This window comes from Diaporthe amygdali, assembly GCF_026229845.1.
Source record: "Diaporthe amygdali strain CAA958 chromosome Unknown NODE_8_length_1307975_cov_65_857355, whole genome shotgun sequence".
In the NCBI taxonomy this organism is placed as follows: Eukaryota; Fungi; Ascomycota; class Sordariomycetes; order Diaporthales; family Diaporthaceae; genus Diaporthe; species Diaporthe amygdali.
In genome coordinates this window covers 800,321-827,165 of record NW_026517028.1, presented here as the reverse complement: position 1 = coordinate 827,165, position 26,845 = coordinate 800,321, and the positions used below count along the sequence as shown (strand labels likewise).

At 51.7% G+C, this 26,845-nt stretch overlaps 9 protein-coding genes across 9 annotated transcripts; 5 read left to right on the top strand and 4 right to left on the bottom strand.

The window, feature by feature from the left end:
* Nucleotides 1-2,418: 2,418 nt before the first annotated feature.
* J7T55_013496 (uncharacterized protein) lies at nt 2,419-5,295 on the top strand (the record flags this gene model as incomplete). The annotated part of the gene is made up of 1 exon (XM_053141297.1): nt 2,419-5,295. One exon carries the CDS (start codon nt 2,419-2,421, stop codon nt 5,293-5,295), a length of 2,877 nt encoding a protein of 958 aa, XP_052995837.1.
* Nucleotides 5,296-6,670: 1,375 nt separating this feature from the next.
* On the bottom strand, nt 6,671-7,260 carry J7T55_013495 (uncharacterized protein; the record flags this gene model as incomplete). Its single annotated transcript, XM_053141296.1, has 3 exons — nt 6,671-6,777; nt 6,842-7,075; nt 7,155-7,260. 3 exons carry the CDS (start codon nt 7,258-7,260, stop codon nt 6,671-6,673), a joined length of 447 nt encoding a protein of 148 aa, XP_052995836.1.
* Nucleotides 7,261-9,486: 2,226 nt separating this feature from the next.
* J7T55_013494 (uncharacterized protein) lies at nt 9,487-9,962 on the top strand (the record flags this gene model as incomplete). The annotated part of the gene is made up of 2 exons (XM_053141295.1): nt 9,487-9,536; nt 9,695-9,962. 2 exons carry the CDS (start codon nt 9,487-9,489, stop codon nt 9,960-9,962), a joined length of 318 nt encoding a protein of 105 aa, XP_052995835.1.
* Nucleotides 9,963-11,186: 1,224 nt separating this feature from the next.
* Nucleotides 11,187-11,743, top strand: J7T55_013493 (nuclear distribution protein nudF; the record flags this gene model as incomplete). The annotated part of the gene is made up of 3 exons (XM_053141294.1): nt 11,187-11,221; nt 11,291-11,441; nt 11,531-11,743. The coding sequence occupies 3 exons, from the start codon at nt 11,187-11,189 to the stop codon at nt 11,741-11,743; spliced, it is 399 nt and encodes a 132-aa protein (XP_052995834.1).
* Nucleotides 11,744-13,594: 1,851 nt separating this feature from the next.
* J7T55_013492 (uncharacterized protein) lies at nt 13,595-14,899 on the top strand (the record flags this gene model as incomplete). The annotated part of the gene is made up of 1 exon (XM_053141293.1): nt 13,595-14,899. The coding sequence occupies one exon, from the start codon at nt 13,595-13,597 to the stop codon at nt 14,897-14,899; it is 1,305 nt and encodes a 434-aa protein (XP_052995833.1).
* Nucleotides 14,900-15,669: 770 nt separating this feature from the next.
* On the bottom strand, nt 15,670-17,367 carry J7T55_013491 (chaperone protein dnaJ 2; the record flags this gene model as incomplete). Its single annotated transcript, XM_053141292.1, has 3 exons — nt 15,670-16,762; nt 16,832-16,903; nt 17,156-17,367. The coding sequence occupies 3 exons, from the start codon at nt 17,365-17,367 to the stop codon at nt 15,670-15,672; spliced, it is 1,377 nt and encodes a 458-aa protein (XP_052995832.1).
* Nucleotides 17,368-17,880: 513 nt separating this feature from the next.
* Nucleotides 17,881-20,760, top strand: J7T55_013490 (tp-dependent rna helicase dhx8; the record flags this gene model as incomplete). The annotated part of the gene is made up of 1 exon (XM_053141291.1): nt 17,881-20,760. One exon carries the CDS (start codon nt 17,881-17,883, stop codon nt 20,758-20,760), a length of 2,880 nt encoding a protein of 959 aa, XP_052995831.1.
* A 602-nt stretch (nt 20,761-21,362) lies between these two features.
* J7T55_013489 (mitochondrial DnaJ chaperone) lies at nt 21,363-23,343 on the bottom strand (the record flags this gene model as incomplete). The annotated part of the gene is made up of 3 exons (XM_053141290.1): nt 21,363-21,377; nt 21,696-22,892; nt 22,972-23,343. 3 exons carry the CDS (start codon nt 23,341-23,343, stop codon nt 21,363-21,365), a joined length of 1,584 nt encoding a protein of 527 aa, XP_052995830.1.
* A 608-nt stretch (nt 23,344-23,951) lies between these two features.
* On the bottom strand, nt 23,952-26,042 carry J7T55_013488 (uncharacterized protein; the record flags this gene model as incomplete). The annotated part of the gene is made up of 3 exons (XM_053141289.1): nt 23,952-24,352; nt 24,444-25,731; nt 25,791-26,042. 3 exons carry the CDS (start codon nt 26,040-26,042, stop codon nt 23,952-23,954), a joined length of 1,941 nt encoding a protein of 646 aa, XP_052995829.1.
* Nucleotides 26,043-26,845: the final 803 nt, after the last annotated feature.

Here is a 26,845-nt window from a genome sequence, read left to right as displayed (position 1 = left end):
CAACGCGAGCAAAAAAAAGAAGGATGCAGACACAAGTCAAGTTGCAGGTGGTGGTGGCACTGCTCTAACTGCACACTGCCTTGGCTACTACTGTACTGCAATGTGGTACTGCTGTAGTATGATGCTCGAACGGATCCGCAGCGCACAGAATGCGATACAACACAGCACCGCACAGGGGGAGAACCCGCGGATGCAATGGGAAGACGAGGCACACAGCTGACGACATCAACAGAAACATGTAGAACCTGTGGCCATGGGCACGCACTCCACACAGGAAGTGGTCTAGCGTCTTTTCATGTACAGCTGGACATCACACGCAGACATACTGACAGACAACAGAATGGCAGACTGAGAGGTCTGAGAGGTGTTGAGCCTGCAGCAGTCTAAGACCCAATGAATCCTCAGGTCTAGACCCCAGCTCGGAGACAAATCGAATCCTGGCACTTGGGTGTTGGAACGGCACAGGCCCATTATTTTTGGGGTGGCCTCCTCTTCCTTGGCCATGCGGGCTGGTCTGACTGATCAAGCCTTGTACTTTGGTCTGTAGAACCAGAAGGAATAGAGAAGCGGCCAGGTGTGTTTGAAGTGTCGAGCACAAAATCCCCCTCTTCCGCCCTCCCCGTCGACATGCCCCTCCGACGATCTGCCCCGGCATGCCAGCATGCTTTTTTGGAAACATGGAAGCCAGGCAGAGTACCGGGCAAGAGTTCCACACCATCTACCTACTCCTTGGCTGAGGACCTCTCATAACGAAGACAAGGGGGTGGCATGCTGCAGGCATATGCAACCACTTTGCAGAAACCAGATCAGAAATCCACACAGCCTACATGTCCCTCTGCTCTAGCCTCTGCCTGTACACGACTCCGACATGGCGGATGCGCTGCAGAAAGCAAGATCTCGGGGAAGGGGGCACGGTGAGCCTGCTGCAGCGCCTTTGGGTGTCTCTGACTGGGCCGCTAAGCCGACCTGCTCTGCGCATAGGGCTACGGCGGCAGTGTCGGAGTCGGAAGAGGGAGAAGTTATTCTCTCGTGAGGTGAGTCCACGGGTTAGCATCGCTGCCCAATCACCAAGGCTCGTCTCAGACAGCAGATAAGCCCCCAATAGCCCTGTGACTACTCAAGGTTTTCCCAGTCACTGACGCGGGGCGTGCTTGTGTCGGCTGTGCTGCCGTGATGACATGATCTATTCAAGATCGATCGCGCTCTTCAGATGGAGAGGCAGAGCAGAGCGAGCGGAGCTGTTGTATGTGCATGTAGATGTATCCACAACCCGCTTCTTGCCCCGCCCCCTCTCGTTGTCCCTCCTGGACCCCTCCACGAGACCTCTGCCGGCAGGCTCCGCCGTAAGCCGTAGGAGCTGTCACATTCTTGAAGTTTCTCGAGTTTCTTGGAAACATATACTCTCTCTTGACCACATAGTCGCCCAAATCTGCATGACTTTTGAGTTTTTGATGAGCAAGAACAGGGGAAGAGATCCAGACTCCCTCGTCTGACTTGATGACGTCAAAGGGTAGTTGCCGAGGTGGGACCTTATCGATACTCTCCGAGCTTGGGTCATGGAACGAACCTGGCAGCGAGCTCCAGACCAAGGTTGTCTCATTCTTAACACAGCCTTCTATAGCGGCAGACACGAGAGCTCACGGAATGCAGGCCGTATCCCGGGTTTACTAGCAACAGCCAGCACCAGCTCTTAGCAACCGATATCACCTCATTCGATGTCCCAAAACATCGCACGAATGTCACCCTTTTCCGACTTGTCGCATTCCTCGCGGACTGTACTTCTTATGTCCAAAAATCCAGTCGAGCTTGTGTCCTAGAGACGAAGGTTCTTCCAGGCTCAAGAGTCGCGAGTGCAGCGGCTAGCTCTTTGACGCGTGATGGAGCATCGCCAATTTGTTTGTGCCCAAGTATGGTGGACAGTGGCTGGCGGGAAGGGCGCTTGGTGCTGTTGCTGCAGCCTCCCGTCAAAGCACGGCATCTAGGTAACATCGCCTAATGCTCTTATTTTCATGAGGCTCTCTTAGTCCCGAAACAAGTGAAGGGTCAATGAGACCCGAACTGGACATATTTCCAATACTCCAACGTATGGAAGAGCACATCTCTGCTTATATTTATGGGTCTTCTGAGCTCCGGATATTTTTGCCAATGCTTTGTTGGATTATGTATTCTTTCTCGCGCTCTGAACCATCTCTATGGCAATGTTCATGATACGCAGATCAACGTGTAGAGCGCGCGTACTAGCGATGGATGCAATATGCTGTCCTTCAGGGGTCAGATCTGACCCGCATCGGCAGGCAGCAGTGCAACCGTCTTCAGCTGAACTCCCTTCACAAACCTCCAAGAGCTGCTGATCAGCTTCTCAAGCACGCCGGCAGACCTCAGTGCACCGACTGTATTGTCGGATAGAACGCGCGCAACATGGCCGAAGATGAAGACAAAGAAAAAGAGTCATGGCTCGGGACCGTCCTCTTTGCTGCCTGCTTCTACATCAGCTTCTTCATCGTTGTGTTCTGCGGCGGGGCCATCTTCCTCATGCCCTTCCTCCTGGTGACAAACTTTTGCGTCTCACTGGTCCTCATCGCGCAGAGCCTCATTCGCGTCGGCCCGCTGTCGAGGCATGGCTTGCTCGGAGGGCCACTGGCTAGCCTGCTCGCCCGAGCTCAAGGGCTGGTACAGATGGGCATCACAGGCTGGGCTGGGGTGGTCCATTTGTGCCTCATCTTTCCGATGTCTATGATCTTCACGTTCGTGCTTCCGAGCTATTTTGTCTTGCCGGGGTTGGTCCGCAATGCCTTGCTTGATCTTCCCAAGCGCTTCGGCTCACAGAAGGACGCGGAGCGCGTGGATTCCACCGAGAAGGTGGTGATATGGCAGGCCCGCTCTTTCAGAGGCTTTCTGCTGAATTTGGGCTCCCAAGCCGGCGCAAAATTCAGATCCTGCTTCGGCGTCGACTCAGGATTGACCGGTCGCACATCCTCGGCCTATTCCACCATTCTGTGGCGCACTGTCAACTCGGCAATCGTTGACTTCCTAGTTTTGCATGGCATAAGCCTCAAACACAAGGCTCTCCATGTGCTCCGTTGGGTGCAAAGCTTCATTGCTGTCATTTTCATCGCCCCAGGATTCTACTTTGGGTCCGATCCTCAACAGGCGGGCGCAGTGCCTACCTTCTTCTCACTGCAGCTTCAGGTCTGGCTGGCTCCTTTGGGCTTCCTGATGTTCTTCGTGACCCAGTTGAGGAGTGCTGCTTCCGACCTGGACTCCCAAGAGTACTCGGACAAGCAGCAAGGCAATGCTAGCATATACGCCACTCTGATTGTGAAGGGGTCAGATGACGACACTTCGAATGGCGGGAAACACCGCGCTCTGGTAAGAGTTCTGGTCATAGAGCCAGGCCCGAACGAACAACCGATCCGTTGTCGTCTGAAGGTTATTGATTTAGCGTCTCCGACTGGTGCCCAATATGAGGCCCTTTCATACGTCTGGGGCCCGCCAGATCTGGCTGAGACAATCGAGGTCAATCACAATACCTTTGCGGTGTCTACCGCATTATTCCAGGCGCTCCTTCATCTTCGCCACCGCAGAGAGCCACGGGCGATCTGGATAGATGCCATCTGCATCAATCAAGCAGATCTTGCTGAGAGAAGCGACCAAGTCCTCCTTATGCAACACATCTATTCTAAGGCATCCCGAGTGGTTGTTTGGCTAGGTGAAGTGGAGCCTTGGGGTCTGAAGAACCTAGCTGAGGCAGCAAATGATGCTCTCGAGAGACAGAAGTGCATACACTACGGAGCTGTCAAAGTAGTATCAAATCTTCTTCAAAGACCATGGTGGACTCGAGTCTGGGTGACACAGGAGCTTGTTTTGGCCCACGATGTCACGGTCTGCTGCGGCTCCCAGACTCTGAGTTGGGATCATTTCTGCTGGTTGGTGAACAACAGTGCAGTGCTGCCTTCATTCCCAAGTACTGATGTCTACATCGACGAGTTCCGGGCGCTACGGGACAACTGGAAAGCCAGGATCGCTTCATCTCCTGATGAGGTGACAGATTCTGGGAATAGGACGCGACAGCGAAATACTCGTGCAACAGATCTCTTGTCCCTAATGTACGACTTCCGCTCTAGGAGAGCCACTGATCCTCACGACAAGGTTTTCGCTTTCCAGGGCCTGGCGCAGGCTATTGATGGCCCTTCCTTGACTGCAGGCCAGCCGATTGACCTGGGGACACTGCTTGTTCGGCCTGACTACTCACGTCGCCACTCTCTCATGAGCATTGATCTAGCGCGAAGACATATCCGGCGGACACAGAGCCTATCGGTCGTGGCTCTAGCGGAATGTGCCAGACAGACAGACCCGCCAATGCCCGATACTATGAACGATCACAGGGCAGTGTATCTCCCTAGCTGGTGTCCAGCCTTTATGAATGTTGAGGCAGTGGACGAGGGACTTCGGTTCCGGCCATTCTGGACTGGACTACCGGGCGAGGGGGACGACAATTTCTCTTCGGCTGGGAACATTCCGGTACAAGCACTCCCGCCAGAACCAGATTCTCTTCAAGTGCCCCCAGACTGGGAACATCTTGACCTGGATGGCTATGCGGACTATGGTGGATATCCGCACAAGTTAAATATTCAAATTTTGCCACATTTGTGTGACACCATCGTGGAAACCGGGCCCGTCGCGGGCGGGTCGATCAACGCCCTCGTCAACTCGACTATGAAAGTCATCAGCAGGCAGGCCTCAACAATGGTGAATTCGTTCCAGGGCCGGAATGCATGGGACTCTGTGTTGCCGACCTGGCGACGGATGGCACTGGAGGCATACAAGAGCCGTGATCCTCACCCAAGGCAGACAGCTTTCGAGGAAGAATTTCAGCTTAGCATCACTGGAGGAAAATTCTCGGCCACGCCTTCCTCTGGCAGCCAGCAGATCGACCACGCATTGTCTCAGCCCCTGGAGACCAAAGCGGTGATAGAGCATGAGACTTACCTCGAAGCCCGTGAAGCCTCATGCGCCAACAGGGCGAGCTTCGTCACGGCAAGCGGCCACTTTGGAATCGGCCCTCCAGACTTGCAGATTGGCGACGAGGTTTGTGTAGCAATTGGCATGCAGGTTCCCATCGTTTTGAGGAGAATAGGCTGCGCAGACGGCAGGGATAATTGTCTGCAGTATGATGCGAACGACTGGTTATTCGTCGGGCAGGCGTATCTGCATCAGAAGATGGTCTACCAGGGCGACCTTGCTAGGGACATCCGAAATGGCACGGTCGCTGTTGAGACGCGGGTCTTGACCTGACACTAAATGTACGCATCGTTATTTGAGTCTGGCATAGGTAATGTCGGTTTAAAGAGACACTAATTGCTGAAGCGCTGTTCGTATTGTGAAGTCCTCCATGCAGAAACAATTCAATTAGTTCTAAGATTAAGCACCCCAAGACCTAGACTCATGAGGCGTGTCAGTGCAGATATCAAGCTTAAAGACAAGCATACTTGTGGTCCAAAACTTTTTATACGAATGTGTCGTGAAATAGGCTCTGTCGGCCTGAGGCCAGGGGGACGAAGAGTAAACTTAAATCCCAAGATTCTCAGATGGGCTTGCCGTAGTCCAGCTTTGCCAGTTGATGATGATGATGATCAATCAGTCAAGACCGAAAATTGCGCAAAGTGAACATTTCTCATCTTTGGTCTGCTGCATTTTCCTTTCACTGAATGGACTTGGCTCGTATGGCACTCCATCACGACGGTCCACGCAGGTTGACCATGATGTGATTCGTTCGAAAAGATCTGAACCCCTTGGGGAAAACCATGTCCTGGTCATAAATGGCATGGACCCCTAGGGTCTTTCAATTACGCTGTAAGCTCTGCGCGGATCCTTAACTGGGCAGATAGACTGGGCAGATAGACAGTGGCAGGTACAGGATACGAGGCCATAACACATGGTTTCCCACAGGAAGTTATCCCACAGGAGGTTATCCCACTGGAGACTATCCTGCTGGAGGTTGTCCTCCTGGATATTTGAACACAGAGGGTTCCAATACAGGAAATCTCAACAGAAATCTACGCCACAGATCATTCTACCGAGGCATAGTACTTTCTGCTACGGAAAGGTGCATATTGCTCAGATTAGGGCGATCGTTCGAGATGCTTGCTAGCTGTAGACTGTTGTTACTTCCGCTCATTATGTAGGCCTTCTGTGGGACATCCATAATATAGACAATACCATATAATACAGCCTGGAAGGGGTCGATTACCCATGGGACAAGTTAATAGTATCCTAGTTCAAAATGCATGTTCTTCTGAAAGGTTTTGTAATAGGTGATATTGAACTAGCTAAGGCGCTCATATATACAGAAGAAAAGGTAGACACCAGTGGGCCGGGACACTGCGTTCTCGGTCTGATATCCGATCCACGCCACGAGCCATAGATGAAGGGGATTTATGTAACGAGCATTTTAAAAGAGTTTTCTGGCGAGCGTCCTTAATCGAAACTCCCGAGCTGAGAGACGGGCGACCAAATACCCGGGTAGGCTGGGTCATTTTGTGCGACCGGAATTTTTGGCACACGTACGCACTTGTTTATTCAGCTTAGTGGGCTGACCGGGCTTGCGCGTTCATGTTCGCGGTCGTCCACGTACTTCGTTCTCAGCCTCCCTTACACAACGTCTGATCATCTAGTTGTCGTCTTCGCCAGGAGCCCCGGTCGGGAAGGGGAATCCAGAAGTCGGGAAGCCTGAGGGGAATCCAGTGGGGAAGCCAGTGGGGATACCAGTCGGCACGCCTGTGGGATTCATAGTAAGCAATCAAGGTACCAAGGAAACGATTTGAATGAGAGCTTTTCCTACCGGTGCTCTTGCCCTTGCCCTTGCCGGTTGGCTTGCCGGTTGGCTTAGACCGCTTGTCATCGCCGTCTTCGAGCTCGGCGTTCAGCACAGAGCCATCCTGGGCCTCACCACCGCCGAAACCCCCGGTTGGGAAGGGGAATCCAGAAGTCGGGAAGCCTGAGGGGAATCCAGTAGGAAAACCCGAAGGAAAGCCCGTGGGGAACGGTCCAGTTGGGAATGGGCCAGTTGGGAAGCCTGTAGAACTTGGAGTTAGTTATCAAGTATCTAGCAGGAAATTTTATATGGTGGTCTTGCGATGATTTTGAAAACATACCAGTCGGGATGCCAGTCGGGATGCCAGTAGACTTGCCCTTACCCTTTCCGAATTGAGGGACGGCGAGGGCAGTGGCAGCGAAGAGTGCGACGAGTGAGAACTTCATGGTGGCGGCGTGAGTGTTTATATGTGACTATCGTAGTCTTTGGATATATGCGGTCAGATTGGGCGATGAAGAGAATGTCGTGTCAAACGATTTGTTGACGTTGTCGAAACGTGGTTGTAAAAGAGGGAGAATAGCTAGTTACTCTGAGAAGTCCTTGACTACTGGGGAATGGTTAACGAGCGAAACGTAGCAGGGCGACTGCGGCCACTTATATATGTGAGCCTTGCGACAACAACACTCGTGCTACGGTACTGACTGGAGACAATTCACCCGGACATACGCCCAACCAGATTATACGCAGCTCGATCTAGCCGGCAGTCACTCTCTCATAGATATTAATTTAGATTGACGATTGCCACCTTGCAGTCAATTGAACCAGGGGACCACAGCGCAAGAATAATTCCCCCGCGACTACAGCAGGGGGAAACCGCGGAATTTTCTCCACCGTGAATAATTAATACATCTGATGTGATCCGGACCAAGATGTGATCAATGGCTAAGGCGCGCGGCGCCCTATTAGCCCAGGGTGCCTTGCAAGCTGTGACATGTACTTGATGGCATAGGGAATAGCCTTGCAAGGGGTTTTGGGAGAAAGGCGTAGCGGCCCGTGATTGATTAATACATGAAGCACGTATAAGCCGTCGTCCCTGTCCATGACTACCGAGACCAAGCTTGACGGACAGCGGAATGAAACAGTGATCGGGTGGGTCCAAAAGAACATGGTATCCGTCAGAGCCTAGCATTGGCTAGGCGTAAGAAACCAAGCAGGGGAAAGGAGTGGCTAGTGTCCAATGGCGAAAGATTCGTAGATCTCCCAAGGCTCAGACCCAGGGATCGACAAGGCGACGCGTTCGTCCAAAGCTTGAGGTGATGTGCAATTTGACCTCGTCAGATTATTGAAGGACCAGTGCTACCCAAATGTCCGGACACACGCCAGAGCCTCCGTGACAATCCAGCACATGTCGTAACCTATAGGTCACCGCACTCGCAATGATGGGTGACGCGAGAGCACATCATCCTCGAGGATGTTCTCGAGCGAGCCAGGGTCAACAGAGCCTGGCGGCCTCGGCCCATAGGACTTTGTATTGTTCGCATATTGTGATCCATTCAGCTTCTGAACCTAATTGACTGGTCATCACCTATTTAAGGATCATGTTCTCGAAAAAGCAACGAGGGCCTGCGTCGAGTCATGCTTTTCTTGGTGGTGAAACAAAAATGAAGAGGGCGTACCGGTCCTACGGGGTGGAGAGACCTCCGAGAGCGATGGCAGCCATGTGTTCGGGTCTGCAGAAGTAAGCGTCTGTCATCTAGGCGAGGTGCCTGCAGCCACACCCGGTAAGAGGTGCAGAGCCGCGTCAGCAGTGAAAATTCAGCAGGCACTACCAAATGAGCCCGGCGTGTGGGAGTTATTTCTGCTAGCAACTGGTTGTGAGTCGTGATCGACAACGCTGGCTCAAGTAGAAACGACGTCAATATAAGTGAGGACGTATAGGAGCCGCAAAGTCTGGGGTGTTATAAATTAAGGTTGCTTTGGCAGGGTCCCTATGGATGGGTTTAGCCTGATGAGCGAGGGTGATGGCAGACGCGCCAAGGATTCCACCACTCAGACTTGACAGGAGCCACAGTACAGACCAAGGGGGCAGCTGGGCGACCCAGGGACCACACCGGAGTCCGGACGAGCCCGATCGTCAGGGACAGCGGCGGGGCCAAGACCTGACGGCTGGCTACCAACCCGCTTTGGGCTCAGCTCAAGGCCTAGATCGGCTTCACATGCAGACGAACCAGACCCAAGAGGGCTGAGATGCTTCTCGGCTAAGTTTAGGGTGTCCACGGAATGTGGCATGACACGGGCCCGCATAAAAACAAGCTTAACTTTCTTAGGTTCCAGGTTGACGGAATGTGGTGCCGCGATGGTAATCAATCCGGAAACTCGCACTCCTTGACCGGTTGTGAAGCTCGGGAGCTGCAGTTGAGATGAACATGACTGGAAGGAGGTCAAGTTGGGATGGGATTGCGCCATCTCATACCTCTGTGAGAGAATAAAGGCAGTGATTCTTTCTTCGAACGATCCGTTCGTCCGTGACAATGCCCTGGTCTCTATGTTACGGTAAAACATGTTCTCTGAGTCTTCCCTGCTGGGTCACCTCGGTCGAAGTTCCAAAGTCTCCAATCGCTGTTATGCTGCCCGGGAAAACACCAAGTTAGATATGTGTATAAGCTGCGACCATGTCACTACGATCACATACGGCCATAAATGTCAAGGCTGTGCTGAAGTGGTATTCATAAATCAAATGGTGCTGGCACGGTATAGGAGTATTATAGACAAATGGCACTGCAGATCCAGCGGCTATGTGCGACGGATAATCTCGCGAAGAGAACTTCCATCTCGCAGGCAGTTTAGTTCGCCATTGACCCTGTTTTGACACCTCATCAGCTACTTGCAGGTTTCGGCGATCGAGTTTGCAATGGTTTCGTCTGACCTGTGCCGCCTTACTATGTTTGTAGCGAGGTTCCTACACTCGCACGGGTTCGAAGAGCAGTTCGAGCTTGCGACGGAGAATGTACAGCCGTCAACCCAATTCTCGGTTGCCCTGCTTTGGGTGAAGAAGAAAATTGGGCAGATGGAATGGATATCAAATGCGAAGACAAAAATAAGCACCATCTTGTTTCTCATCTCCAGCTCGATCCACTTAGCATCGTGAAACTTTTGCTTTCCTATCAAGGCCAAGGTCTTGCTCTGGCGTGAGAGCGTCCCGGTTTCTCTTATATTTGACGAGTTTCCGTTGATATTCACAGGATTGTACACCGATGTACGCTTTATCCCGAGGAATGACTTTTGAGATATGAACCCTTGCCATTTCCTTCGTCTTGTGCGTTATTTGTCATGTCGGGATCATCTGCTATTCGCATGTTTGAAGTGGTCTCCGGAAGGAGTTACATGGCTGTAGTTTAGCCCATGTGCTGAGGAGTCTTTCGTGCTGAAAGTTGGCAACCTAGAGTAAGAAAAGAAACTGGCTGTCGATAATGACTGTGCCCTGGCTAGGGTATCTAGGCTTTAGATAGTACTGGGTGTTTCCACAAGTTAGAATCAAGACCTGGCCAGTTTCCTTGTCTGGGGTGATGAGGTTTTGCAACATAAAGCCGTCAAAGTACGATGCCCAATTGTATGATCAATATTTCGCATACTTGAGTATGACTCCCCGTGCATCGTGGTAGCCGATCTCAGCCGTGCCTCGGGACGCTTCTTGCTCGTCTGAGCGGACGAAGGATCCGTCTCGTTCCTGGAACCCACCCGTGGAGAGGCATCCACGAAGAAAACCTCGACCGGATCGACTAGATCTGTGGCAGGGAAGATGCGTCCTTGCAGATGAATCTGAGGACTGGAGTATAGAGCTGCGTTGCGGTCAGGGTGCCCTGCAATGACCGGCCGCGGCCTTAACAGTCACTTCCGTTGTAATCTGTGGGGGGGGGCTTCTTTGCGGCTTGAGTAGGCAGAAACATGTCCACGCCGCAAATTCCAGACACCTAGGTACTGCGGGCTGGTCCTCTCACTCACTGAAGAAGACATATGTAGAGCCCTGACCTTTTGCAGCACATTTGGGCGGTGGCCACGGTCTAATGAGTGGCAACATCGCATTCATTCAGGCAGCTTCTCAGTTGTCTGGCAGCTGCAGGTGACCCAAGACCCGGACCATCGCGGCGTAGCAATTGGGCCTTGTAGTTGTAAACTAGCCCTTGCCAACCTCTCGATAAAACGCTGTCTCTCCCAATACTTTGCTCAGCTCCCGCAACCTGCAGGTGCCGACAACGGCCACTATCTGAGCTCGCCGATTTGCAGGCAGAAGCTGTAGGCAGGGAGTGTGTGTCAATTGGAGACTTCTAGCAACTCAATCGCTGACATCACCCTCTGTCACGAGTGGTCCACCATGAGCGTTCTGACAAGCCGCCAAGCCGAAGAACTGTATGCCCTCGTCACCAATCCAGTCCTCTATTTCCTCTCAATCCAGAGACGCTGACTTGTATTGATCAGGCACAAGTCCATGATTCCTTACCTAGCTGCCAACAATCTGCCAAGCACGACCGCTGCTCCCAGGACAGAGCTGAACCTGGAAGTAAATGGGTTCGACGCTGCTACAGAAAAGAAATACGAGAACCTGCTGGAGAGGAAATGGACAAGTACTGTGTGATTGCAGAAGAAGCCATGCACCAAGTCCCGTCTCTTCACGTTCACGCGCAATGCCTGACTGATTACCCATCCTGAATTTTAAAGCTCGAATCCTGGAATGCCGCACTGCAATTCGAGCTGGACAACTTGACCCCTGCCTCACTGACCGAGCGCAACACAGACCCGACGTCTTGGTTGCCGAACCTACCCCTTCAGTACACTCTTGAGTCGCACCGAAACACCATGAACTGCATCGCTTTTCACCCAGTCTTCTCCTTGCTTGCCACTGACTCTGATGACTATACGATCAAAATATAGAACTGGGACGTAGGAGAGCTGGAAAACACTATCAAGAGTCATACTAGAGCCGTTCTGGATATCGACTACGGTGGCCCAAAAGGCAGCATTCTCCTAGCATCCTGCAGCTCGGATCTGACTATCAAATTATGGGACCGGGCTGAGGACTATAAAAAAAATTCGGAAATTGACTGGCCATGATCACAGTGTAAGCGCTGTACAGTTTATATATGTGTCGGTGAATTCGCTAGTCAATGCCAGCAGGGACAAGACTTTGAAGATATGGGACATCACAAGAGGGATTCGTGTAAGGACGCTACACGGGCACAGCAGCTGGGTTCGAGATGTATTCCCATCTTCCCACGGCCACTATCTGCTCTCTGATGGTGACGCTATGGGGCATGTTTGTGGGACGTATCCGATGGCAACAGTACAGAAAGCAGAGCAGCCATGTCAGGGCATGAACACAACATCGAATGTGTACTTTCGCCCCTCCGGCTGCATAGCAGTATCTTGCACCAATGACTGGCCGGACGAGGCCTCCTCAGACTGACAGCGCGGCTGGATTCGCGAGACAAAACAATACGTCTACGGGGTGTGCATGGAATCTGCCACAAGACGAAGATCGGCCATGATAATTGGTACACGCGCTCGTTTTCCGCCCTGGTGGCAAATACCTGCTATCGGTGGCCGATGACAAGACATTGAGGCGCTGAGACCTCAGCCAGGACGCACACTGTGTCAAGGTTATCGGCGCTCCGCAAGAACGGTTCATCACCTCATTACGATGGGCACTGAGTATTATGCACAGTACCGAGCAGCCAGAACCTGTCGTCAGCGACGCAACCCGATCGATTACATATGGAGAAAAGAAAATGTAATAAAACCTTCTGGCCCCTCAGCGAATACGACAGCAAGAGGATGATCCCAAAATGTGCAAATTCGGTGCGTAGTTGGAACCGGCGGGGTGGAATGCAAGCTCAGGACTTTTACGAGTTAATGAATCAATGCCACCCAAAATTCAATTTTGCTTTCTTTGCTTTGACTTCGGATCCTTAATTTCAATGAGAAAAGAAAATGGCGGCGCCTGTCTAGGGCACTGCGTCTGTGTTGATTTGTGGAGTGAGCTCACAACTCTGCTGAGGTCATGGTAGACCTTGAAGAATACCCAAAACTTCTGGGTAAGAGAATGTTGTGGTCTAATCTTGCCAAGCATCAATACATTCAAGATCTAAAACGAATTCTTAAACATCCTTGAATGTCCTTGAATCTGTAGCTTTGTAAGACACTTCTCAGCTCTTTGTAAAGCAAACTCTGAACTTTTTTTGTGTTCTATATTATTATTTACACTTTATAACTCTTATTATTATACAGTTTAGGTAGATATTGTCCCTCTAGATATATATATAACCTGAAAACTATCAGGTTGGTGATAAACAGTGATTACTTGATGTTTTAAAAGATTTATTGTTTAGTTTTCTTTTTACCTTTTACAAGAATTTCGTTTGCACTTAACTGGCTTATTAAAAGCTGATTTAAGAGTTTGAAAGTGACAGATCGGAAGTCACAAGGGTGCCGCCAAAATTGATGCAGACTACAAAATCTCGCAGTCTTTTGAGTCCAAACGAAACTTTCCCACAAACGTTTCCCAGTCGACGAGGGGTTTGAGCCAGCGACGACCGAACAGCCACGCCAACCCTGTTGACTTGGTACATCGCCACAAACAGCCTTTCAACTTAGCCATTCAATTTTTACCGAGTGTCTGCACTGTACGAGAGAAACAAAAGAAGTCCTTCAGTCAATCCCAGAAATGGCAGGAAGTGACCGATGCCAATCTCTGACTGCCTAGCCACTGTCGACTGCGAACCCAAAATGTCCCTCAATTATGGTGACGACGTGCCTATGGCACCCGACTTTGACAACGAGGCGATGTTTCTCGAGGGCGATAGCGCCGATCCCAGCATACTAGATGTCGAGGTTGAAGCCGACGAGAGCGATGACCTCAGCGCATCAGATATCAATGGCCAACCTGACGAAAGCACCAATGTCACGCGCAAGAAGTACATCGAAAACCCGAGCTCGACTGAAGAGGCCAAAATGCAAGGCATGGCATTGCTGAGAGCCATCTTAATAGACCCCAATGACGAGATCGCCAAGGCCATTAAGAAAACCTACGGATTCAAAGCACAGCCTTCAACGAATGAGAAATGCAAAAGCGTTCGAAAGTATCTCACCCAGGTTCAGGAAGTGACGGATGCCACAATGCCATTCATCATTGCGACGTGGTGCATGCTTGGTGGAAACGTGCCATCCATGTGGACAGAACAAGGCGAAGGTTCAAAGCGTGGTTCAAAGAAACCTTTATCGTCCTGGGGCAAGAAAGTAGTGGCAGAACTGGAGCACCTTGGAATGGGTGATGGGTTCAAATTCGAGTTGTGCGAGGCCTACGCCACGGCAAACTTTGCCATGAAATCCTACGACGTTGCCGAGGCTGCAAAGGAACTCGCGCAGTCGCCGAGTGGCTCGACAAAACCCAATGGGGGAGGCACGGCCAAACATTCAGCATCATTCTCGCCTGAGAACCCAGACCCGGCCAAACGAAGGAAGGTGAGTACACTGGGGAGGCAATCTGACCAGCAGACCGAGTTTAGCACTGCTAATAAAGAGCAGCTACAGGAGAAGGATAGTCCCTTCGGCAGAGCCGCGAAGAACCAGGCAAATGACCTTGAAAACTCTGGTGCTCTGTATGGGGAGTGTACAAGAGAGGAGCTTTTGGCCGAAATCGCGAGACTGAAAACCAAGGTCACCAAGAAAACGTCAGATGTCACCCATCTGTCCGAGACAGTCACTCTGTATGGCAACATGCTGAACGAGTCGCGGCAGCGAAATATGACCGAGGAGGAGGAACACGAAGAAGCCATGGAAGCCAAGAACAACGAAATTGACAGACTTCTTGAAAGTAATTCCAGACTCGAAGAAGAGGTAGCGAAGGCGAGAGGAAGTGCGATGCGTCTGCTCAACAGCATCCAACTCGAGACCACCCTGAGTATTCGTGGCACTGATTACAGCCAGAGTTCCACCATGCCCTTGGAGGGAATGCTTGAGGGTTTGGATTTGACTGATGTGATTGCCGAGGGTGGCGAGGATGTCGAGAGTGGCGAGCAACGCGATTACTGAGCAGTGAAACAGGAGTAGATATCATGTACAATAGACAATACTGAAGAGTCGAGCATCATGACTTGATCAAGCTGTGGCTAAATCGAGGTCCTCCGGGACGATAACGCTGAACTCCGCGATCTTCTGCATGTCGTGATCGATGAGCTCCCGGAGCGGAAGTGATCTCTGGTAGTCCCTCGCCCTCCGATGCCGATGCTGCCACGCCAAGTCATGATGGCGAGGACAATATAGAACGTGGTCAGAGTCCTAGTAACGATATCCAGCGTGAGACTGGTGAGAATTATCACAGTGATAGCATGAGAGTGTTGAGGTCTGCATTGAATCTAGTCTACTAGGTGGCCCCTTGCCTTCCGGATAGGATGGTGGAGTCGGCCACTTAAAACCAGGACTAATTAGATCTGCTTTGCAAGGGCCAGATTGTCTTGGAATGAAGAAATTCAGACTTAATTCTCGAGTTGTTTCATATAGTAGGGATCTTGCCCTGTGTACTAGTCACAGAGCCACCGTATCCCGTAGATGGTCTATGTGGAAGCACTCACCTTGGCGTGGCTTGAGGACTAGAAAGGTGGGAGATAAGCATTCCTCTCCTACCATTGTGATCTGTTGGTTTAGTTGAAACGCATGGCCGAATCATTCGGCTGGTTGGATGTCATTTCTTCACACACCATCACTGGTTGGTGAACATTACAGGCAGACATGCCACGTTGTGATCGAATGGTCTACTGAATTATGATAGCGCTATCTAGACATCAAAACATCCCATCTACCGTTTATAACTCCTCATGTGGATGCGCGTCTTCTTGTACCACGACCTTGTCTGGCCTTCCACTGTCAGCATGCAAATCCACGCCGAGCTTCTTCCTCCACTTCTCCCAGATCGACCAGAACTCCTTCTCCATCCCGCTCTCCATTTGGTCGGGCAAGACCACCACGTACTCGACGTACAGGTTGCCGAACTCGGTTTGGTGGTAGACGCTGTCGCCGTCCTCGTGCCACTTTGGCATGCCTTCGCCCTGCACCCTCTCTACGTGGCCGGGCTGGATGATCTCTCCTCTCTTGCGGCCAATCTTGACGACGTGGCCGTCAAGGTGCGTGATGTTCCTCTCCCAGTCGCCCATCCACGCCTCCCGTAGGCTGATGACCTCCTTCCAGAAAAGATCGTCGTCCTTCCTCCTGAAGAATACTCCATCAACTCGGTCGGGGTTCTCATGTTCCAGGTCGGGCTCCTTCTCGGTCAACATGACGATCAAGTCGCCAGCCTCATAGTCGGGACTCGCGTCCGCCTCGTTCTCGTAGACCAGTCGCGAGTCTCTCGCCGCGCCACGAGCGACATTGAGCTGCACCGTCGTGGGGTTCCGCACAACACGGGCGCCGTGACACACGGGACACTTGTGCTTGATGACCTTGCCCCTGCCGCCGCACTGATCGCATTGTGATTGGACCTGCTGGAACATGCCCGGTGCAAGCTGGTGCTTCGTGATCCGCACACCGTGGCCACCGCAATGTCCACACGTATCAACGACGCCATCGGCTGAGCCCGTGCCGCTGCACTCCTCGCAAATGTGCTGCTTCTCCCACTGGAATTCGGTCGTCCGGCCATTGTAGAAGTCACGCAGGGAGATACCGATCTTGACCTCGACGTTGGGGCCACGTCGCACACCCTGACCGCCAAAGTGACCACCTCCGCCGAAGAACCTACTGAAAAGATCAAAAGGGTCGTGGTGGCCGCCGCCGCCGCCTTGCTGTCGTTGCTTGAGGCCCTCGTGGCCGTACTGGTCGTAGATTTTCCGGGACTGTGGGTCGATGAGGGCTTCGTAGGCTTCGGAGACTTCGACGAACTTATCCTTGGCAGTATCGTCGCCTCTGTATGAGTTAGGTTGTCAGCATCTTGGGCCTGGACGATGGGTGAGACTATGTCCTGGCTGAACATACGGGTTCTTGTCAGGGTGGTATTTCTTAGATAGCCTCCGGTATGCCGACTTGATTTCTTTGTCGGAGGCTTGCCTGCTTATACCAAGAAGCTTTTCAATGTTAGTGACAGTGGATGACGAGCAGGGACAAGGCGTTGTACGTTGTAAAAGTCCTCTGCGCAAAGAACAAGCTGCAGGAGCGCAAAAAGGAGCAGCAAAGCTGCCCCTCTGATGAACATCTCGGCTCTATTGTCTCTCCAGCCAAATAACAGCAGTCTTCTCTATAAAGTTGAGACAGCGTATGAGGAAAGACTAATGATAGAGAGCTGGAGTTCGAAGGAGTGACAATGGGTGGGTCAGGTCGAGGCGAGTCGAGTCGAGGGAGAAAATGGAAATAGATGGATAGAAGGTGTTCTTATTCGGCAGACGGCCGCGCTTCCACACGTCGGAAAACACCAGCGTGTTAAAAAGATGGGTGTAAGTCTGGCAGGCAGGGGTACAGATAAGAGTTCCGCTGATAGCAGCGACCTCGACCTTGCACCTTCTGTGCCGACACATATGGTAGCCCCTTAACAGATAAAGAGCTCTGCTATACTGCCAAAAGTTGACCCAGGCAGTACTTCGATACAGACAACTTCAGTCCCAAACTTTACTGCTGGACCCCAAGATGATGATATCGGCTGTCAGGCCTGGCAGAATCAAGTTCCAACTCACCTTGTTTCTGTGTCTGCCCGAGTGGCTGTTGTTCTCAATACTGGCTGGTACCTTGCCGAAAGCTAGGCGAAGCTATGCTACGTGCCGGCCGAATGAGCCTTGTCGGCCGCCCCACAATAATTTGCCCGGCAGCCTGCACTGCGTCGTGATGCTTTCTCGATCACCATTCGACTGCCGACGACCGGATCGGCCAGACCATCACATCGGCCTGTCTACGAAGGCGCCTTGGATCGCACCCATTTTGTTTTGATTGGGACGTACCTCGTCGGCCGGAGGACACAGACCTTCCCATTGAAGCACCGAACGTCGCAGCCCACCTTGCCCAGCGACAGGCGCCCACGATTCACTTTAGGCACCATGGCTTCCAAAAGATACGCCTTCCTTCCCATGGACGACCCGGCCGAAGCGCCCCGGGAAAAGAAAGAAAAGAAGAGCAAGAGGTCGTCCCGTCACCACCGCCGCCACCGCGATGAGGACAGATGGGCTGACGAGTCGCCAGTCGAAGAAGAGGAAGAGGTTGAACCTAATGACTTTAAAGAGTCTGCATCCAAACGCGTCAAGATTAGTCACGGCGATGATGACGACCAGAAGGATGACGACCGCCGCAACCGCGATTCTGTGGAGCGCGACAGGGAGGAGCGTGATGCTCTCGACAGGCGGCTTCGTGAGAAGGACAGGGGAGATTCGCGCAAGAAGGCTGAAGCTTCAAGGAGCAGGATGGACGAGCTGAGGGATGTCGAAGACCTCCGTATTCGCTCACGGCAGAGCTACGTCGCAAAGCGAGAGACTGAGAAGATCGCGCTCCTGAGAAAACAGGTGGCCGACGAGCTTGAGGAGGAGCGGTCGAATCCACGTCTGACGGAAAGAGAAAGGCAGGAGTTCCGCAGGAATCGGGAGCTGCTCCGTCTTGCCGAGGAAAGGTTACGTATCGATGATCACAGGGAGGGCTATTACATGCCCGAGGACTATATCACACAGAAAGGCAAGATTGACAGGAAGAAGAAAGAGGAGGCATTGTACAAGAGGTACGTTGAAAGAGACGAATACGGGCAAGAAAAGTTCGTCACAGAACATGAGGAATGGGAGAGAGAACAGGCTCAAAAGGCCAAGGCCCAGATCCTCAGGCCGGAACTGGAGGACGACGGCTCCTATGAGCATCTCTTTGACGAGGAACAATACGTGCAATGGATCCAGGCCGCCAAGTTGGATGGTGTCAACCCAGGCTTGACCCAAGAACAGGCATATCTCGCCGCCCAGATCGATGCCGCCGAGAAGAAGCAGCTCTCCATACAAGAGACGAGGAAGACTCTTCCCATATACTCATACCGTGACCAATTTCTGGCCGCATTGGAAGAATATCAGATCCTTGTCGTGGTGGGAGAAACAGGTAGTGGAAAGACGACTCAACTACCTCAGTATCTTCTCGAGGGAGGGTTCGTGAAAGACGGTGCCAAGGTTGGCTGCACACAGCCGCGAAGAGTCGCTGCAATGAGCGTCGCTGCTCGTGTGGCCGAGGAGATGGCAGTCAAGCTAGGAAACGAAGTAGGCTACTCCATCCGATTCGAGAACAACGTCTCTGACAAGACAATTCTTGAATACATGACGGATGGTATGTTACTTCGGCACTTCATGACGGATCCCATGCTCAACGACTTCTCTGCGATCATGATTGACGAGGCTCACGAGCGAAGTGTCAACACGGACATCCTACTGGCCTTGCTTAAGGACTTGGCACGAGAACGACCGGACTTGAAGTTGCTCATCTCGTCGGCTACTATGAACGCAGCCAAGTTTGCCAGCTATTTCGACGATGCGCCGATTTTCAACATACCTGGACGAAGGTACCCCGTCGACATCTACTACACTCCCCAGCCCGAAAGCAACTACGTTGCAGCAATGATCTCGACCGTGTTTCAAATCCATACGACCCAAGGGAAGGGCGACATCTTGGTGTTTCTAACCGGTCAAGATGAGATTGATGCTGCTGAGCAGCAGATCGGCGACATCGCAAAGAAGCTGGGGAGCCGCATCAAGGAGCTGATCATATGTCCTATCTATGCCAACCTTCCCAGCGATCTCCAGGCCAAGATCTTTGAGCCGACCCCTGACAATGCGCGCAAGCTCGTCCTGGCTACGAATATTGCGGAAACGTCCCTGACAATCGACAACATCGTGTATGTTATAGATACTGGATACGAGAAACAGAACTACTACAACCCTGCGACTCGTATGTCGTCTCTAAACGTCGTACCCTGCTCCAGAGCAGCCGCCAACCAGAGGAGTGGGCGTGCTGGACGTGTGGGACCAGGTAAATGTTTCCGGCTGTACACCAAATTCTCATATATGAACGAAATGGACGAGTCTCCCACGCCTGAAATCCAGCGGACCAATCTGAACAGCGTCGTTTTGCAACTCAAATCCCTCGGCATCGAAAAGCTCCTCGACTTCGACTTCATCGACCCACCGCCCACGGAAGCCCTCATCTCTGCTCTCGACAATCTCTACGCCCTACAAGCCCTCAACCACAAGGGCGAAATGACTCGTCTTGGCCGGCAGATGGCCGAGTTTCCAACTGCACCTGAAGTCGCCAAAGCTGTCATAGCAGCTGACAAGGAGGGAGCAGTTGAGGAGATCCTAAGCATCGTTGCCATGCTCGACGAGGCGTCGGCGCTCTTTTTCCGGCCCAAAGACAAGAAGATACATGCAGACTCTGCACGCAGACGATTCACAGTCAAGGAGGGTGGGGACCATCTGACGTTGCTCAACATCTGGAACCAGTGGGTCGAGAGTGATTTCAGTCCTATCTGGTCGCGGGAGAACTTTTTGCAACAACGAAGCTTGACCCGTGCACGAGATGTCCGCGACCAACTGGCTAAGCTGTGTGATCGTGTCGAGGTGCAGCTGTCCAGCTGCGGCGCCAACAATATCCGCGCGATTCAGCGGGCGCTCACGGCGGGCTTCTTCAGTAACGCAACGCGTATGGACAGGAGGGGCGATGGATATAGGACGATGAAAAACAACTCGACTGTCTGGGTCCACCCGAGCAGTGTGCTCAAAGAGCTGCACCCGCCGCCAAAGACGGTTATTTACCACGATTTGGTTCAGACTAGCAAGGAGTATATGAGGAGTTGCCTCCCGATCGAGGTGGGCTGGTTGAGGGAACTGGCGCCGCATTTCTACAAGAAGCACGAAATCGATGCCATAGAAGACAAGAAGATGCCCAAGGCGAGGAAGTAGATAGCCCTTTCGAGCAAGCATACTGGTACATCAATTGTATAGTTCCCATTGGGAATGTCAGAGAGGAAGACAAGGAGCTTGGTGGTTGGAGTCCATCAGGGGCTCACACGCACTTGGCCGGTGGCTAAAGTGACCAGCCCCAAAAATTGCCGTAGTTCTCTATCACTATTCAACCCTCTCCACAAGTATACTTCCCCTGGATTACAACCTTACTTTGCTTCTACTTTCTAGTTTCTGACGCAATGATGAAATAAGCCAAGACACGGTCTACAAAACTTCCTCATGGCCTCGTTCTCGCATATAGTCACTCAGTCCCGTCTCACTACTGATGAGTTGACCAGTTCAGCACTTGCAAAAATGTAAGAGCTCACACTATGTAATCTAGCTATTCAAATTCTACCAGGCACTGCGAGTGAGATCACGTAGCTAGGTCATCACTTGTTGTTAGCCTAGTCCGTGGTTGGCTCTTACTTATGGAGGAAGAGGCCACTAGCTTGGATAACAGTAGCATTATATACCGGCCTGCATCTATATCACTCGAAGCTGCCGGCGATGGGGTTTTGTTGTCGAAAGAATCGACCGACTTCATTCACGACCCGCAGTCACACGAGTACATTCTAAGCGCATGTGAGCCAAAAAGCCATATGGGGATCCAGAATAAACGTTTCATTTGGCAGCCTGGCAACTCATATATCACCGGGATCAAGACGAATTTCTACCCTGCAGAAAACCATTGGGGTTGATTTATTTGCATTTGTCTACGGAGTTTTGAATTCCACTTCATCAGTACCATTTATCATTAAGAAAGAGAAGGGAGGGAGAAGAAAACCATGCAGGCTGATTCTAGATAATATCTATGTCCAGTAAAATAAAAGGTGTCTAATGACACCATAATATAATACATATGCAACGAGAAATTCAATAACCAGACGTACACAATTCCAGGCTTTTGTGTCTGGCAGCCCTTCACCTATGAAGAGGAAATCTGGTAGGGATAGAGGAGGTTCAGAACTGCCCGATGCCGGATCAAGGGCGTATCTGATTTGGATGTCAGGGTAACAAGACTTGAGAATCCGACTGGCTGCTTCAGCCTTCCTCCATGAATCGAAGTGAACCTCAATGCGCCTCCATGATAGGCGATTAGGGTAAACCCATGAACAGTCGAGGCCTCTCTTGCGGAGAATGGGTATCAAATCAACTAAGTCGGAGTCGGGCATCGTTCGACGCGGGTCGGTGAGCATCAGGACCCGGGATGCCGTTGGGCCTTGTGGGAGGCGCATTACAGAAGCTTGCATGGTGGCTTCCTTGATCTCTTTGCCGTTGACCGCGAATTCTGATCTGTTGATCAGGCTGTGAAACTTTCGAGCAGCGTCGGCAGTGAAGAACTCAAGCTTGGCCGAACCCGACGGGGTTATGTGGATCTCGGACACGGCTCCGACTGCAGACGAGGCGAGGGACTTCACCACATCCGAGATTGAAGTTCCTGGTTGGAGGCGGAAGAAGACAGCCCTTAAAGACTCTGAGTTGACTTTGGATGGCGGATTCCGAGCAAATGTCACTCCGCCAGCACCATTACTGTCCCCGTCACACTGCTCCTGGTTGGTCTTCTCTCCCGACCTGGACTCCTTCTTCGATTCCTTGTTGAACTCCTTTTTAGCTTCTCTCTTGGGCTCCTTGGACTGATCCTTGGACCTGTCACTTTCAAGGGCCGCAGCGTTGCCGTTTGCAGCTTTATTTTGAGCGGATTTGGCCTTTGCCTCGTCCCTGAGAGCTGCCTCACGATCACTCTGCTCCTTTGCCATCCGGACGGCCTTCTCCTTCTTTTTCTGGGCGGCCATCTCCTTTTCTCTCTGGGCGACCCGGTCTTTCTCTTTTTGGGCCGCCCGGTCTTTCTCCTTTTGGGCGTCTGTCTCCTCCTTCAATTTCTGGTACTTTTTCATCCAGTCCTGGGCCTCCGGATTGATGAATCTACCCGTGTTATTCTTTTTTGGCTGATCTTGCGGCTCGGCGGACCTTGTCATTGAAGCAGCTGCATCCTGTGCTCTTCGTGCAGCCCATTCGCGCTCGCGTACCTCATTATCATGCTTTTCTCTTGATACAGGATTACCGATTGTCTCCCAAGCGATTCGATACTGTGACGGAAGGCTGCTCGTCAATGGGACTGGTCCTCCCTGCCGCGGGAGGAGGCTGGTGCAGTTCTAGTTGACCCACCTTGTGATATACTTCAACGTCCTTCTTCGATGTATCAGGGTGAACTTTCTTGACCATGGCGTGCCAAGCGGTCTTGATTTCCTCAGGGGACGCATCTCTACGCACGCGAAGGACCTTGTACGGATCAGGGTCCCCGCCTTTGCTTTTGCCGTCGCTGGACGAGGACCGTATCTGATGGGCCCATGATGGGCGAGTGATCGTTGTCTCGCTACGAGCAGGGCCGTCAAAAAGTCCGATAGCTGATACGCATGGTCTATAAGAGACCGGGACGAAATCAAGCCTCCTCGAAATGGAGGAGGTGCGAAGAAGAAGCGTCATGACCCCACCACGACAGGCGCATGTTGTGAGGGACGACGGCGTAAAACCAACCATCCTTGCAATGGAGTTGGGGTCTTTCGGCCCGCACCGCTCGCGACTCAGACTGCGAGTCAGTGCGACGCCAAGCACCATGCAGGGTCAAGGGTCCGGGGCCAGGAACCAGCGTGGATTAATCAGGTCGAATTCCACGGAATACCATCTCTGAACCTGTCACAAAGATCTTCAAATAATTAAGGGAACGTTGATTTCAAGCTGGATCTATTGGTCATCTTGATCACTGTCTCGACATCACACCAAGTGATACTCTCAGTTGATGCGTCAAAGTGCGGGATTGCCTACGACTAACCACAACTCAACGGGGAAGCTGCCAGTAATGGATTCTGACACCTTCACTGCCTCTGACGGCATTGCATGCAGCTCAGACTTGCTCCCGGTGCGAAGTAAGGCGAATTGTACCGAGTGACTGGCTCAGTGGCTGGACTGCGCTGCTACAGGTCACAAGGAAGGGTTTCTGCAAGCCGGAGTAAGGCTCCCCGGACTCGCAAAGGGTGTGACTGCCACTTCCAAAGATGGATGCTGTGAGAGATAGGTACACTAGTCGCCTCGAATCTCACAATCTCTTCTCAAGAGTTGTAGAGTAATCATATTCCCTCCTAGACAAATCAGCCTCCCGATGATGACTCGCTGTCCAGCGCACCAGCACCGTGCAGCTCCTTGTTGGTGTAGGTCACATCCTCGTCGTCCTCGTCATTCATATCGTTGACACATGTAGTAGTGAAAATTTCTGAACCTCCTTCGGATTCAGAATCAGAATCCTCGGAAGCGTCGTTACCGCCACCTGCGCGAGGCCGCTCCGTCGACAGCGGAGGATGGAGGCCAGCTGCACCCTGCTCACGAAGGCGGACGTGAAGTCTGGTGGTCTCGTGGTTCGCGCCGACTATGAAGGCACGGAATCCAGTAAAATCGCTGGTGAGGTGCTCGAGGCTGTCCCCACGCATGAGTGCACATGTCCCAGGTGTGTACCTGACTTTCAGACCGAGTTGAGGGAGGCAGAGGTCCCCGCCTATGGCGAACCAAGTTTTAATATTAGTGACCTTCTCAAGCAATACCGGCCGTGTCTTGGGATAGAGCAAAATGAAATAGATGAGACATACCTTTGTAATCGCCCAATGTTAACAAGCTAGCGAGTCCACCCCTCATGTCATTCGTGTCTCGATGTCTCTGTGTGTATGGGTTGAACCCAACAGCAAAGAGACTCAGGAAGTCCCGGTCGCCCGTCGAAACCTTCACGGATTTGGGGAGCTTTCGGAAGATGTCACGACATTCTTGGTAATGCTCCGGGTCTAGCTTTTCCATCATAAAACGGATGATGTTGGCAGCTTTCCCAAAGAGGGAAGAATAGAGCTGCGGGAACAATGCCTCATTATTCTCCTGGTCTGAGGATCGGGAAAACTTGGAATCCTGGGTTAAGCAGATTCGCCGCCCATCCGTGTGGCCAGCCATCGCGTAGGTACCATAGTGCACGACTGCCTTCTTAGCATTGGGAAGGCCTGTGACAGCGGCTTTCTCCATGTCCAACTCAGGATGGATTTTGCGAATATAGTGGTCAACCGAATGTCTCTTTGACTCCGGTGCCGGAAGAGGTGTATAGAAAGACCACATGTCTAGCCCACGTGCCAGAAGATCGACGACTTCCTGATTGAACAGAACCTGCGATAATCCCACGAAGTTGGAGAAGACCAGTTTCTTGCTGCGGTCCAGAACAATGAGGACGTCCTCTTCCACGAGCTTCCAGACCTGTTCGATTGCGACTTGATCCCGCGCGTACCGGCGAAACATGTCAGGATCGTGGTAACCCAGATTCCACGATCGCGGCCAGTTCTGTTGGAGTCTGGTCATGAGAAGAGCCAGACTGCTGTGTGGAGTGGCTGAGGCGGCATTTGTGCGCTTCCTTTCATCTTCTGACATTTCGATCCAGTACCTCCCGTCTGCATCGGCTCTCAGCCGTGTCAGAAACTCAGTCTGGTCTTTGGAGACAGACGGCCACTGTCTGCCATCCTCGAGTAAAACCTGGGCCATGACATATTGTTGCGTAAGAACATTCAAAGAGACGTCGTTGAATAGCCCATCCAGGTGCTCTCTGGCCTGTATGCATCGCTTCGACTTTTCCAGAGATGCCAGGTACGAGCCTTGCTCATCTTGTTCGAGGTCTTTAGCCTGCATCACCCGTACGCACAAGCCTCCAGTCTTAAAGGTGAATGTCAATTCATTCTCGTCTTCACTCAGACTCGTAACCTTCGCGTTGTCGGCGAAATGTAGGACTAGAGCCTCGCAACACTCTCTCCTCACTGCTTCAAATAGTGCCGACAACTTGCGGACCTCGTCGGTCTGCCGTACCTGGTGGTTGTCAAGTTGGTCGAATATAGTAGAAAGTACATCAAACTGTTAATGAAGGCCATCAGGAACCGAAGCACAGATATTCGAAACAGTGTCTTGCTTACCATTCGATCATCTCGAGGATGGCCAACATTTCCAGCCCAGGCCGGATAGATGCCGAATGGATCTCCTTCGATACGTGTCTGCCGCTTGCCCAAAGTGACAAGGTGTACCTGATTCCTCTCTTTCTCACTCAGCTCTTTAATCGTCTTGATGGATTTGGTGCGCCTGTCGAAGTTGTTCCGCCGACCGAGCAAGTGTTCAATGGTCTCCTCGTCAGGGACAGAAGCTGGTTTTTGGGCGCGAGACAGCGGCATGATGATTAGAGAGAGCACCGGTATCAAAGATACAGAAGCAAGTGTCGTGAGTGTAAAAGGCTAAAGGAGGGTTTTTTTTTGACACGGGCAAGTTGGCAGGTTTGGAGATGACGGGCAAACTTGGATTTTGTTTGCCTGCACGGTGTGAGTATTCAAGTGTGTGAATTATGAGGGAGTGAATTATTTAACGACAAACAGAAAGCTTCCCTACAGCTCGCGGGAATCTCGAATGTCTACATTCATTTGAAAAGCAAGCACTTCCGCTGGCGAATTCAAGTGGAACAAATTGATCGAGACATTCAAAAAAAGATAACTTCACAGAAGCACTCCGGCCCTGTAGGACTCTATGTTATCTCTTACCTTTTAGTCGAGCAAGCTTTCCAGACACTGGAAAGTTAGTCATACATGGGTTTAGAAGCCTGGGTCTTTATATACATACCTCTTTACTTTCAATATATGAAAACGGCACATCCGGACGCATGTTGTGCAACCCATCACTGCAACCTTCTTCAATTTGATTGGATTCCCGTATCACACTATAGAAGCATGAGAGAATGCATTGGAAGATGAAACCCTGGCTCCACTGAACGACCTATTGAACATGTATCAAATGAATCTACGTAGATGAGTGCTGCTCTGATCTATCGTGTATACTATTATTGTATAATACTTTGGAATGAGTTGCGCAGTGTATCTTGTAATTGAGACCCGGTCAACATTGAGTACATGTTTCCAACCCCTTTCAATCCACACAGACCCTAGCTCTGGTCAAAATACCTCCGCCCACGTCCCCACCGTATCTA